Source organism: Carettochelys insculpta, chromosome 11, assembly GCF_033958435.1.
Source record: "Carettochelys insculpta isolate YL-2023 chromosome 11, ASM3395843v1, whole genome shotgun sequence".
Lineage (NCBI taxonomy): Eukaryota > Metazoa > Chordata > Testudines > Carettochelyidae > Carettochelys > Carettochelys insculpta.
Window position 1 is genome coordinate 26,356,930 of NC_134147.1, and position 12,452 is coordinate 26,369,381.

Sequence of the window (12,452 nt, forward strand, 5' to 3'; positions counted from 1 at the left end):
AGCCATTGAACCAAACTGTAAACCAGGGGGTCAGCAACCCCCGGCATAGGTGACAAAAGTGACACATGAGCCAATTTTCATCGGTACATAAAGCCAGGCCACCTGTAGCTTAACAAAAGACCAGGTAATGCTACCAACAGGGTAAAGCTGCATATTTATTAATGAAGCCGTTGTAAGTAGGACTATTAGTGACTTTAAAAAGTGTCACTGGCATGTGGACCATACATAGAGGTCAAATTTCAACACCAAAAATTTACTGACCCCTGCTGTAAATGATGGAAGATCCTTCAAGCCAGGGTGCAACAACATCCCCAGCCCTCCTCGCTCCAGCACCTACACAGAGAGAGAGGTGCCTCACTCATTCTTGCTACAAATGACTAAAGGTAAGTCTACACAGGAAAGTTATTTCAAAATAATTGACCTAGAATCTACACAACACAACTGCTATTTTGAAATAATTTCAAACTAGCATTTGGCCGACTTTGAAATAGGGAAACCTCATTTGATAAAGAATTGCTATTTCAGAATAGAGGCTGTTAAGACAGGAATAGAGCCTATTTCAAAATAAGTCATGGTGCGTCCGATGGCTCTGTTTTGAAATAGCTAGTCTGAAATACACCTTATACGTGCATGGAGCTGAAGTGCGATTTCATTTTTGTGGCTGCTTCTACAAAGCAGAGGGGGCATGGTAATGAGGCAGTTTGAAGCAGGCTAATGTGCATATTCAGCACGGCATTAGCATAACGACAGGCATGTGAATTTTGAAGTGCAGCCTTTGAATTGCAGATTGACAGTGTAGCTACAGGCAGCTTCCAAAAAAAGCACTCCACTTCGCCATTCCTTTCCTCCCACCTAGTTCTTCTGGAATAACGTATTTCAAAATAAGGCTGCTGCGTAAACATATGCTAAGGTACCTAAGTCTCCTGACTCCAGCAAAGTAGTTTTCAGCTGATTCACAAACAAAGCCAGATGCACTGTGGGCTATGATGCTGTATCTGTTTTGATTGTGTTGCTAACAAAGTCTTATTTGCATGCATTGTGGCTCTTGAGGTACTGAATTTTTTTTTTTAACCAATTTTGAAAAAAATGGCTCTTCTTGCTATTTTGGTTGCCAACCCCTGGCCTCAGATAATAAGGCCTTGATCTCAGCTGAGCCATCTAGGCACTACTGGAACACAAATTATAATTGACTGGCTGGTGGGGGACTATCCTAAAAATGTCAGTGTGGTGCCAGCTCAAGTGTATGCTTGAAAAAAGAAAGCAAAAGAAAGAGGAGTGCGACAAAAAGCTCATTTGATTAGGACTGCCTGGCAGAGTCGCAAAAAAGGCCCAGCCTGGTAGAGGTAGTCGCATGGAATTGCATCAGCCTAAACCTGGACAGAGTTTGAATCCCACAGATGGGCCTGCAGTCCTGGACTACAGGATGGGAATCTGTGAGTTTCTCTCCATCCTGCACGCAGAGCATGGGGAAAACAGCAAAGGGCTCTTTTGAGCCAACTGCTTCACCAGGTGGCTGACCCCTTCCTGTGCGTCATACTCAGGGGGTGGAGTCCAGGAGCACTGGCGTCCATTCCTTGCACCACACATATTGCCTTGCAGGGTGAGTTCGCCACACACTTTGTAGGAGTCACCCACCCACTGTATTAGACAGTAGGACCCAGAGACAGAGGCGCAGCCATTGTGAGACACAGTGGTCAGAGCAGGGGCCTGGGACTCAGGACTGCTCAGTTGTATTTCTGCATACTGCTGCTAACTCTATGGGGGCAAGTCACTCTGTTCCTCTGTCCCTCAAGACCCCCGTCTGGAAAAGGGGGCAGGGCATTCCCCCGCCTCCCTGGAGGCCAAGAGACTACTTAGCTGTTTGAAGAGCCTTCCCTGCAGGAGACCGTAACCAGCTACAGCCATTCAACCTAAGCGCGCTGCAGACCCCATGCAGAGTGCAATCAGCCCTGTGACCGTGCCCAGCTCCCGCTGCATGCGCCTCTGCCTCTCTGCTCACACTGGAACTCCAGAAGAAGCAGGCAAGTTGTTCACATTGGGCCCGTGGCTCCCCAGGTGTTGTGCCCTTACCATCTCCATGGCTGTAGAACACTTCCTGGGGAATAGAACTGAGAGGCAGCCTGCTAGGTGGTGGGGGAGTGGGGACGTTTCCTCATGCTGGCAGCAGCAGGGTTGCGGGCGCTTAAAGGGGCGGAATGTGCCACGCTGGGAAGGTGCAGAGACTCTTCCCTGGAGCTGCCAAGCGCGGAGAGGGGCAAGGCCAGGGCTGTGATGCGACATGGCGGCACAGGGTCCCCTAGCTCTCTCCAGAGCAGCATTGTCCTGCCACTCCTTGCCCCCGCTCCCCTCTGGGGGTGCAGTTTAAAGGGTCCAGCTGCAATTCCTGCCTCACACCAGGCAGTTCCCAGCTCCCTTCTAGCTGCACTGACTGACCTGGGCACCCAGGAGCTCCCTCCTTTCTTCCCAGGCCCTATGGCTTCTCCCTTAGCTCTCACTTGCTCCCCTTTCAGCTGCTGGGCTCCTGCTTCCCTCGCTGCTTCTCCAAATGCTCCTTGCACAAGCCAGGCGGTTGTTGTTTCTCTGTCCTGTCCTTCAGTCTGCATTTGAGCAGCAGGCTTTTGGATTTCCCAGCCTTTTGCTCTCACTGTCGCTATGGGCCTGTCCACACAGCCCTCATGGGAGCCCTGGAGATTGTTGGAGGCAGACCTTGGTGTCTGAGTCATGGGGGAAGGACTCCTTCTTACACAGGGTTTGCATAAACTTCCAAGCACTGGATGGTCATTAGTGAATTGAGCCTCACCTCCAGTGCTCCCTGTAAGTTGAGTACTTGGGCAGCAGCCCAGGAGAGATTTAGGTGCTGTCATGTTGATTAGCAGAGGCCCACAGTGGGCAGTATGTGTTTCTAGGGGTGGTGTACATCCACACAGGCATGGGGGCATATAAAATGTATTCCAGCCATGGATAGAAAATATTAGCAGGACCATGGCTCACAGCCCCTTGGGTGGGTGGTAGTGTCCGGCTACACAGAAGGACACTGATGCATAGCAACGTATTGCACGAGGAACAGCAGCCCCATCTCCTGGTGCCCAGTCTGCTGTGCAGGCCCCACAGTGCATGGGGGAGCCTGCCCCTTCCCAGGACAAAGCCTTTTCCTTTTCCTTTACCTGCTTTTGCATTAGCTAGACCTGGTAAATGACTAGAAAGAGTGAGTTGGCCTAGCAGCATACTATTGCCTATGCTGCCAGGCGAGGCTACGGCAAACAGTATCAACCCCTCTCTCCGTGCCTCAAAAAAAAACCTGTAGGACCAGGACCTGAGTCACTTCTAATAGCTGAGTCACCAGCCTCTAGCTACATTTGACCAATCCACTGCCTGCATCAGTGTCTTTAGAGACCCATGATGCAGTACGTTTGGTGACTTTAGGGGGACGCACCATAATAGTGAAGGGCCATCCCTGCCCAGCCACAAATGAGCATTTAAAGGTGTGGTGTTACAGCCTGTTGTCCGGCTCCATCTAACATCTGCCTTCTGAAGTCCTGGCACAGGCAAAAGTTGTGGTTTTTGTCTTTTCCAATAGCTGGCTCAACTGAGCTAGCATAACACTACTGCCAACCACTCTCAACACATGAGCATGGCAAGGAGCTGGTTCCGCCACTGGTATGATGCTCACCACAATGGGCTGAAGGGACTTAAAGGGCAGAAATGCTATCCCCATGGTGTCAGTGTCTGCTCACCCAGCCACTGGGGTGCACTCCAGGGACTTTTCCAAGCCTGTCGCCAACTCTCATGAGGGTTAGAACAACTGGTATTTAATTGTGATTTTTTTCATTAATTGCCTCACTCCAGGCCTTGGGCTTTAACAAGTCTCTACCACACAACTTTCATGACAGCTACAAGAAATAGGAACCCAAGCAGCAAACACCAACGTGGTAAGAGGTAGAGTTGTCTTTTACAAGCGGAGGGTGCTCAGCAAGCCCAACTGCAACACATTCAACAGGTCACATTCTTCTGCTGGTATACTCATGGGCAACAAATAGTACAACAGCTGGGGTAAACAAATGCTCAGGCTCAGGCTACATGCAGCTGGAAGCAAGCCTTCTAGCCCATGTAAGAGGAAATGTACTGGTTTGGCTTGAACTACCAGACTCAGAAAAGCTGTATGGACAGAGGAGCTCCAGCAGAGATAGGGGTTCATCACTTGATCTTCAACCCTTGGGTTAGGAGAGCCAGCAAGTCTGAACCGCTCCCCTAATCACCACATCCAGGCTGCCATTTCCAGTGTTTTAGTTTGAGCTGAGTTACTGCAAGTGTACACACCTGGGAGGGGATGCTCACTTGTATTCCTGTATAGGCCCTGGCCTAACCTGCCATCCAAACAGGATTAAAACTGTATTTAAGTCAGTTGTGCATCCCATTTTGTGAGCCATGTGTAGATTGGCCTCTTCACCCTATACCTGAAAAATCTTAGTAACATACCAGGCTCAGCTTCACAAACCTTTAAGGGGGTTTGAAGTAGAATACAGCGACAGGAACTGCTAGATGTCTGCTAACAGCTGCGCCTCTTATAAAACACTGGTGCTAGCACAGAGACAAGGGTTAGGGTGGAGAGCAACTTTATGGAAAGTTAGTAACTGTGTCCCCCATATTAGAGGTGAAATTAGAATCTTCTTCCTCTCACCAATCCTCTATTTTGGAAAACCGAATTGTGTACAGATTGAACATCTCTAATCCATAATTTGCTCATCCAGCAACAGCTGTAATCCAGTATGATTCTAGTTAGCATGGGGTGTGCCCAAGTTTCCCACGGCCCCATAAAGTTTGTGCCTAGATACCAGCCCTGGCTCTGTGTCCTGTGCTGTTATTTAACTGTAATTTACCCCTAAATGAATAAGAGCCCAGTAACTATTGGCTGTGTGGGTAATGCTGCTAGACAATATTGCCCTCCCATTGTCCAGCAAATTCTGCTGTTTGGCACCAGTCAAGTCGCAAGGGGGTGCAAGGAGAGCAGTTGAACCTGCCCTAGAATCAAATGCGTTGCCCACACTGACCCACTAGCAGCACTGCTTTGAATGGCTTACACACGGGGTAATGATCCCTAGAAATTCTCATTTATTGGGCAGTATAGCTTTCCACAGAGTGAGATTCACCTCAGTATTGGTTTCTAACTCAAGGCCAAACAGATTTTTGCTCCAGATCATTCATTCAGTTCACCTAATGAACTGCACTGTGTGCAAGTAGCTCACAAATGAAGCAGCCCTGGGAGAGCTGGCAACTTACTCTACCCACATTCCAAGTTTGAGAGTCCATTCCCAGCCAAACCAAACCTCAAACTGCACATGGCAAAATTAAGGCTGGAGGGAGGGACTGAGGGAAGATCTTGTTTTACTTTGGGTTAAGGATTAGGGCATTAGGAAACAGAAGACTGGAGGAAGGTACAGGTTTAGGTATGCCCCTTTTCACCACCTTAGCTGAACTGCATAAAGAAGATTGCTTCTTTAGCCTAGATTGGAAGCACTATCAAATACTATTCAAGTGCACAAGGGAGACTGAACACATTTGCTGTATTTGTATAGAACGTAGCACAATGAAACACTGATCCTAACAGGTGCTGATCAGTGAAGTATTACTGAAAGACCTTTGGGGCCCTGGATGTACGATGTATGACCCTCGGTGTACAATGAGATCCAGAAAGGCTGAAATGCCCTCGGCATTTGAATGAGAAAGTTGATCATCTGAGCCTAAGGAAAGATCCGTCTAAAGGGGCTCCAGAGTTACATGAAGGCATAACCAGTGCCTTTTCTTAGGTAATTAAGATAGCATGCGGCCCCGCCTTTGAGCAAACCTTACCACTCATGGCCCTTAGCTGTTTGACTTGAAAGCAGCCCTTCACCAAGCCCAGGCCAGCAGGTGACAACCTGTTTGCTGATCACCCAGTCCATGGTAAAGCACTTGTTAAGCCTTTAATACCATATTGCAGGCCCCAGAAGTATTCAAGAAAAATATTTGCTCGACTGTGACCTGAGTGTATCATTGTTACATTGGCACTCAGTGGACAAAAAGGTTTTGAGCAGAAAAAATTAGTGTAGGGAGGAGCTGATTTACAACCCTGCTGCCATTATGCAACACACTGTCAAGATCTTTAGAGATGACACATTGCAGCCACGTCTACACGTGCATGCTACTTCGAAGTAGCAGCACTAACTTCGAAATAGCGCCCATCACGGCTCCATGTGTTGGGCACTATTTCGATGTTAACATCGACGTCAGGCGGCAAGACGTCGAAGCCGCTAACCCCATGAGGGACTGGGAATAGCGCCCTACTTCGCCATTCAACGTCGAAGTAGGGACTGTGTAGTCGTTGCGCATCCCACAACATCGACATTGCGGGGTCCTCCATGGCGGCCATCAGCTGAGGGGTTGAGAGAGACGCTCTCTCCAGCCACTCAGCTCAATGGTGGCTGCGCGGAGCGGCTCCTTAAAGGTACCCTCCCTTTCCTGTGCAGGAAGCTGAGAGAACGTGCAGGCAGAAGCCAAGACATGCGGCCAGCCTGCACGTCTCACAGCCAGCCACCCCAGCTGTGATGGCAGCCCCCCCCCCACCCAGTGCCCCCAGGGGACACCACCACCACCCCCCCCCCGCCCCGCGCCAAGGGGAGCCAGGGCTCCCAGGCTGGCAGCCAGGCCGGGCAGCAGCAGTGGGGCCCCTCCTGGATAGAGGCCGAGCTGCGGGACCTGCTGGAGCTCTGGAGCGAGGAGGAAGTGCTCCAGGTAATGGGGAGCAAGAGGCGGAACGCGGATGCGTTCACTCGGCTGGCTGAGGGCATGGCCGCCTGGGGTCACCCTGCCCACACTCCGGACCATGTCCGGAGTAAAGTGAAAGAGCTGCGGCAGGGTTACGCCCGGGCCCGGGATGGGGCCGGCCGATCTGGGGGCCACCCCCATCACTCACCCCTTTTACAGGGAGCTCAGGGACATCCTGGGCCCCCGGCACACCTCCTCCCCTCCGGCCACTCTTGACACCTTGGCTGAGGAGCCCCAGCAGGCCCCGGAGCAGGAGTCCACCCCGGAGGTAAGCCCCGCACCCCGGGGGCCCCCCCTGGAGCCCACCCCCAGGGCACCGGAGCAGGAGGAGGAGGGGGACTCCTCCTCCACTGAGACGGGGCTGCAGATCCTCCTCCCATCCCGGAGCAGCAGCCGGGTGTCCGCCCTGGGTGTCCGCCGACCGTGGGAGTGGACCTACAGGTATGTACCCCCCCCGTGTACACCCCCTGCGTTGAGGGGCGGGGGTAATAGATATGTGGCCAGGGCCCTCCACATGCCCAGATGGCCATGGCCCCAAGGACAGCAGTACCATGTCCCTCACAGGAGTGCATCAGCCCCTGCCCCCCCCCCCCGCCCCACATGACAGTGCCATGCCCCATCCCTGGGGCGGGGGGGGGGCAGAACCTCTAGGGTCCCCCAGGAGGAGGGGGTGGGACACCCCGCAGCAGCAGCATGTGATGGAGTGGGGGCGGGGGGGGGGGGAGTGCAAATGCGAGACTCAGGCTAGATATGAGCAACAAGCTGAATAGCTCCCAGAGGCAAAGGATGATCCTGGGGCTACAACTGGCAGGTTACACCTCTGCCCTGAACAAAGAGGAGGGAGAAGCCGAGCTGGCTTTGAATGGGGGGTGCGGCCGGGGCCGCAGGTAGAGGCTAGGGGAAGGGAGAGCTGTAAGGCAGGCAGCCTGAGGAGGGGGAAGCTACACCCCCGAGGGGCACCCCTTGGGGTCTTCTCCCCAGGACGGGTTGGAAGGACTGTCTCTGACTGCTGTACTGTCACTTCTGGGAGAAACTGGGCATCTGTGGCCTAAGAAACCTCTCCTGTCAGACCCTGCTGAGTGAAGTGAGAGTTACTCCCGTCACGGGACAGGGTGCAGTGCAGGGTGACCCGTGAACCCCATCACAGCAGCATCTGCCGGGGATGGGGATGGGGAACCTGAAGCACAGGGGTGGGGGGAAAAGAGCCATGGCTCGGGGCCCACACTAACGCCTGTCTCCACTCTTCTCCCCCCCCGCCGTGTTCCGCAGCTGCACCATCGGAAGGACCGGAGAGCGCCGGCGAGGCTTCAGTGGTCCCGGAAACCCCTCCGGGGCCATCGCTCCAGGCCAGCCCCTCAGCAGAAGACCGACCGGCCCCACAGCGGGCAAGATGGCGGACCCAGCACCCGACAGCGACGGACCCCCCCAGCTGCTGGCCATCCATCGTCGGCAGCTGGAGGTCGCGGAGCAGCACCTGCAGGTGGAGCAACGCCACCTCCACCTCCAGGAGCAGGCGCTGGCCTGGCCTCAAGAGGCATGGGGGGGCGTACATGGACACGTTCAACCGCCTAGTAGACTACCTGGCCCCCCATGCTGCGCCGGCCGCTGCTGCGCCTGCCCTGAGTGCTCCCCCTGCCACACCACCCGCTACTCCGCTCATCGCTGCGCCGTCTGCCGTCGCCCCGCCACCTGCCGCTGAGGGAGACCTGGGGCCAGCTGAGACTCGCCAGATGTATCTTCCAGTCTGCCCGGCCCCCAGCCAGCCCCGGACAGGGCAGTGGCCAAGGCAGGGTTCCCGGCCACCCACCCCCAGTGCCAGACTATAGGGGCGTGGGGCCCAGGACATGGCCCCCACTCCTTGTATATAGCTTGGACTTATTTGTGCCCCCCATTTGCCCCATCCCCCCCGTAAGTAGTTCTCCCCTTCCTTGCAATGTTTTTTTTTGTAAATATATGCACACTTTTTTATTATTCAGTTATAATAGAAGTTCTTGTATATAGTTTGGTATTAGTTAAAACAACAGTTAAAAGAAAACCAGTTTGATTTTACAAACAAGTGCGTGCTTTTATTTGTCCAGGAAAAGTTGGGGGGTGTGCTGTTGGGTGCTCCGTGGTGTGAGTGTAGGGGCAGGGAGTGTTGTGGAGGAAGGGGGGGCGCAGTAGGGGGCCTGGCAGAGTTCACCCCGCAGCCTCATCGAAGTGGGCCCGCAGGGCCTCCCAGCCCCGGGTCCCTTCGGGGTCCACCTGGCAACTGGGGGCAGCGGTTGGCTGCACGTCTGGCCTCCCCCTTGCTCTCCACCAGATTGTGGGTGGGTGCAGCGCCCTACACAGTCTGGGGGATGTTGGTGGGGCCCGCATCCAGGCGGGTGAGGAGACATCTCCAGCGCCCTTTGAGGCAGCCAAATAAGCGCTCCACCACCTGGCACGTGTGGTTCAGGCGCTGGTTGAAGCGCTCCTGGCTGGCAGAGATATGGCCTGTGTATGGGTGCATGAGCCAGGGCCGGAGGGGGTGTGCCGCATCTGCGATGAGGCAGGGGGGCATGGTAGTGTCCCCCACAGGGATCTCCCGCTGGGGGATGTAGGTCCCCGCCTCCAGGCGGCAGCACAGGCCCAAGTTCTGGAAAACCCGGGCGTCGTGGGTGCTGCCAGGCCAGCCCACATAAATGTCCTGGAAACGGCCCTGGCTGGCCACCAAGGCCTGGAGGACCACTGAGTGGTAGCTCTTGCGGTTTATGTAGCATCCTCCAATGTGTTGCAGGGCGCAGATGGGGATGTGAGTCCCATCCAGAGCCCCGAAGCAATTGGGGAAGCCCAGTGTGGCAAAGCCCGTCATGGTGGCATCTGGGTCCCCCAGCCTCACGAGCCTGTGGAGGAGCATGGTGTTGATGGTGTGCATGACCTGCAGGGGAAGCACATGGGAGAGCACCAATGAGGGGGGCTGCCTCTCCCCCTCCCCCTCCCCCCATGGGTTCTCTTACCTCCATGAGGACAGCCCCAACAGTGGCCTTGCTGATGCCAAACGGCTGTCCCACGGCTCGGTAGCTGTCTGGAGTGGCCAGCTTCCAGACAGCCATAATGACCCGTTTCTCCACTAGGAGGGCATGCTGCATGGCAGTGTCCTGGTGCCTGAGGGCGGGGGTGAGCCACTGGCACAGCTCCATAAATGTCTGCCGGCTCATCCTAACGTTCCTGAGCCAGCGGTCATTGTCCCACTCCTCAAGCACCAGCCGCTCCCACCAGTCCATGCTGGTAGGGTAGCTCCACAGGTGGTGGCAGTGTGTGACGTGGGGGCGGGGGTCAGGGTGCTGTAGGGTTGAGGGGTGAGTCCTGCTCCCCTGCGGGCTGCTTCTCCTCCAGTGTGGCAAGGAGGTGCTCAGCTGCCTCCCGCATGGCATAGAGCAGGGCGAGCCCTGCTCCTGCAGGGGCGGCTGGGTGGACCGCTGGCTGCTGCTGGGGGTCCATGACTGCGTTGCCCGAGGTCTGCGTTTCTATGGCTCTTGAGACCATGTGCTGTGCAGGCTGAGTGTGTGTGGGAGGGGCCCTTTAAGGGAGCAGCTAGCTGTTGCCCTGGAAGCGCTAGTCCGCCCTGTGACCCTGTCTGCAGCTGTGCCTGGCCCCCCTATTTTGATGTGTGCTACTTTGGTGTGTAGACGTTCCCTCGCAGTGCCTATTTTGATGTGGTGCTGTGCAACGTCGATGTTGAACATCGATGTTCCCAGCCCTGGAGGACGTGTAGACGTTATTCATCGAAATAGGCTACTTCGAAGTAGGCTTCATGTGTAGACATAGCTTGTGAAATACTTGTAGAGGTGCAGGAAGACTGGGTCTGGGAGCAGAATATGCCTGAGAATAGGGAAGATTTTAGAAAGGCAAGTGTGTCAGACACAAGGACTAGTTAACTATAGCTTGGTCTACAGCCACATGACAACTCTACAAGCCATCTTGCATTTCATGTTATGCCACATAGCCTAAGTAACCAGCACTGTCCCTACTGCCAAGTAAGGAACTCTACAGGAAGAGGTAACAAGAGAACAGTGCATCAATCAGCCACCCAGGGAATTTAAATATTGCTTTAATGGATTCCAATTAACTAGGGAGCCATCAAAGGGGAAGATGCTTAGAATTCTGGAAGAGTCCCTGCGTCTTCCAACTTGTGTGGAAGGGGGAAGCACTTACTGGGGTCACACGTAAGTGGCTTCCTACATTAGAAGGGTTTGAGCTGGAAGTTCTCCTTTAAATGCAGGTGGTTACAGTAGACAGGTCATGCTTCTATTTATGTTAGATTAAAGTGGGCCAAGCCTCTCCCCCTCACCCCCCAAAATGAATTTAGCAAGTCCAAACTTCAGTCTCACTGTTTTACACCTAGGCATAGTCTTCCCCTCTTTAATCCCAGTGCAGCAGTGACCCATGGTCCTGCCTCTGCTGCCTGAGTACTGTGATTAGGTGCCAAAGCTAAGCACATGCTAATAAGACAACCACTGCTAGGACAGAGGAGAAGCTCTCTACTGGACTCAAAATTCCAGTGCTATGGAGACAGAACAAGTTGGTGGAATTGACATGCCCCTTCTTTTGTCCCAGCTGTGTCTGAGTAAGGTCCCAGAAGTCAACCATAGTATTAACAAAAACCCTTATGGCACCATTATAGACTAAGATTTATTGGAGCATAAGCTTGTCCCTAAAAGCTTATGCTCCAATAAATCTGTCTACAAGAGGCCACAGGGCTTGTTTTTGCTACCCTGCTTCTTGTAGCTATAGTACTAGTCTGTTAAACACAGTCCATACAGAGAAGGTGGTGAGGGTAGAGGGAGAGAGATGCCCCAGCACTGAAGTGCTAGTGCAGTACTTCCTCCTGCAGGCAGCTGGATGAGCACCTGGGAAGAGAGATTAGAGAGGAGCTATAGAGCACCACCACACTGTTAACTGAGCATAATCTTACAGTAAGGGCCTGAAGTTCGAGAGATCAGACACCAGGGTACAAGGAAGAGGACTCCACATCATTTGCTCTACAGCAAATGGACAAATTGGTGCTCTAACTTCATAACCTGTTCCAGGTTCTGTTGAAAGCTCCAGGAGGGTTCCTCTCAAGCCTTTTCTTGGAGCTTTAAGCAATGAAGAGGCATCATTTCTACTAAAGAGTAGAAACACTGCAGAGACCATCGCCATTTTCTGTGGAACATTATCTACTAATGAAGGATGGCAGACAAGGCCCTTCCTTTAAATTTAGTTCCAAGAGTTACCATTACAGAGGGTGGGAGACAGTTCAGAACAGGGATGAGAAAGACCTTGAGTAGTTTTGTTCTTAAGTTTATTGGCATCATGTTTGTCTCTTTACAGAACAGCTCAGCCTATACACTAGAATGTAGACCTCTTGGCGGGGGGAGGGGGGGGGAGTTGAGGTGTTCTATTTAAGCAAACTACAAATGCAAGAACAAGGACCAGGGTTAAAGAGAGGCAAGGGAGGGGACCACCACATTTTTCCATACTAAAAGCTCCAGATTAGCTGTCAGAAAAAAGGAAAGATTTCTAGTCCAAGTCACTTGTCAAGGTATGACTACCACAACCCAGAAAAGGAAAAAGATGAGCTCCTTCTACAAAAAGGTGGAAGTCACTGGAACACCTCAGATTGCTTTGTGTGTTCTTTGCAGAACATT

The 12,452-nt window shown here is 53.2% G+C and overlaps 1 protein-coding gene across 1 annotated transcript; it reads left to right on the forward strand.

Annotated features, from left to right (window-relative positions):
- The first annotated feature begins 195 nt into the window (after positions 1-195).
- On the forward strand, positions 196-8,827 carry LOC142019286 (uncharacterized). The gene is made up of 2 exons (XM_075005942.1): positions 196-7,242; positions 8,071-8,827. The coding sequence occupies exons 1-2, from the start codon at positions 6,911-6,913 to the stop codon at positions 8,498-8,500; spliced, it is 762 nt and encodes a 253-aa protein (XP_074862043.1). The 5' UTR covers positions 196-6,910; the 3' UTR covers positions 8,501-8,827.
- The last annotated feature ends 3,625 nt before the right edge of the window (positions 8,828-12,452 follow it).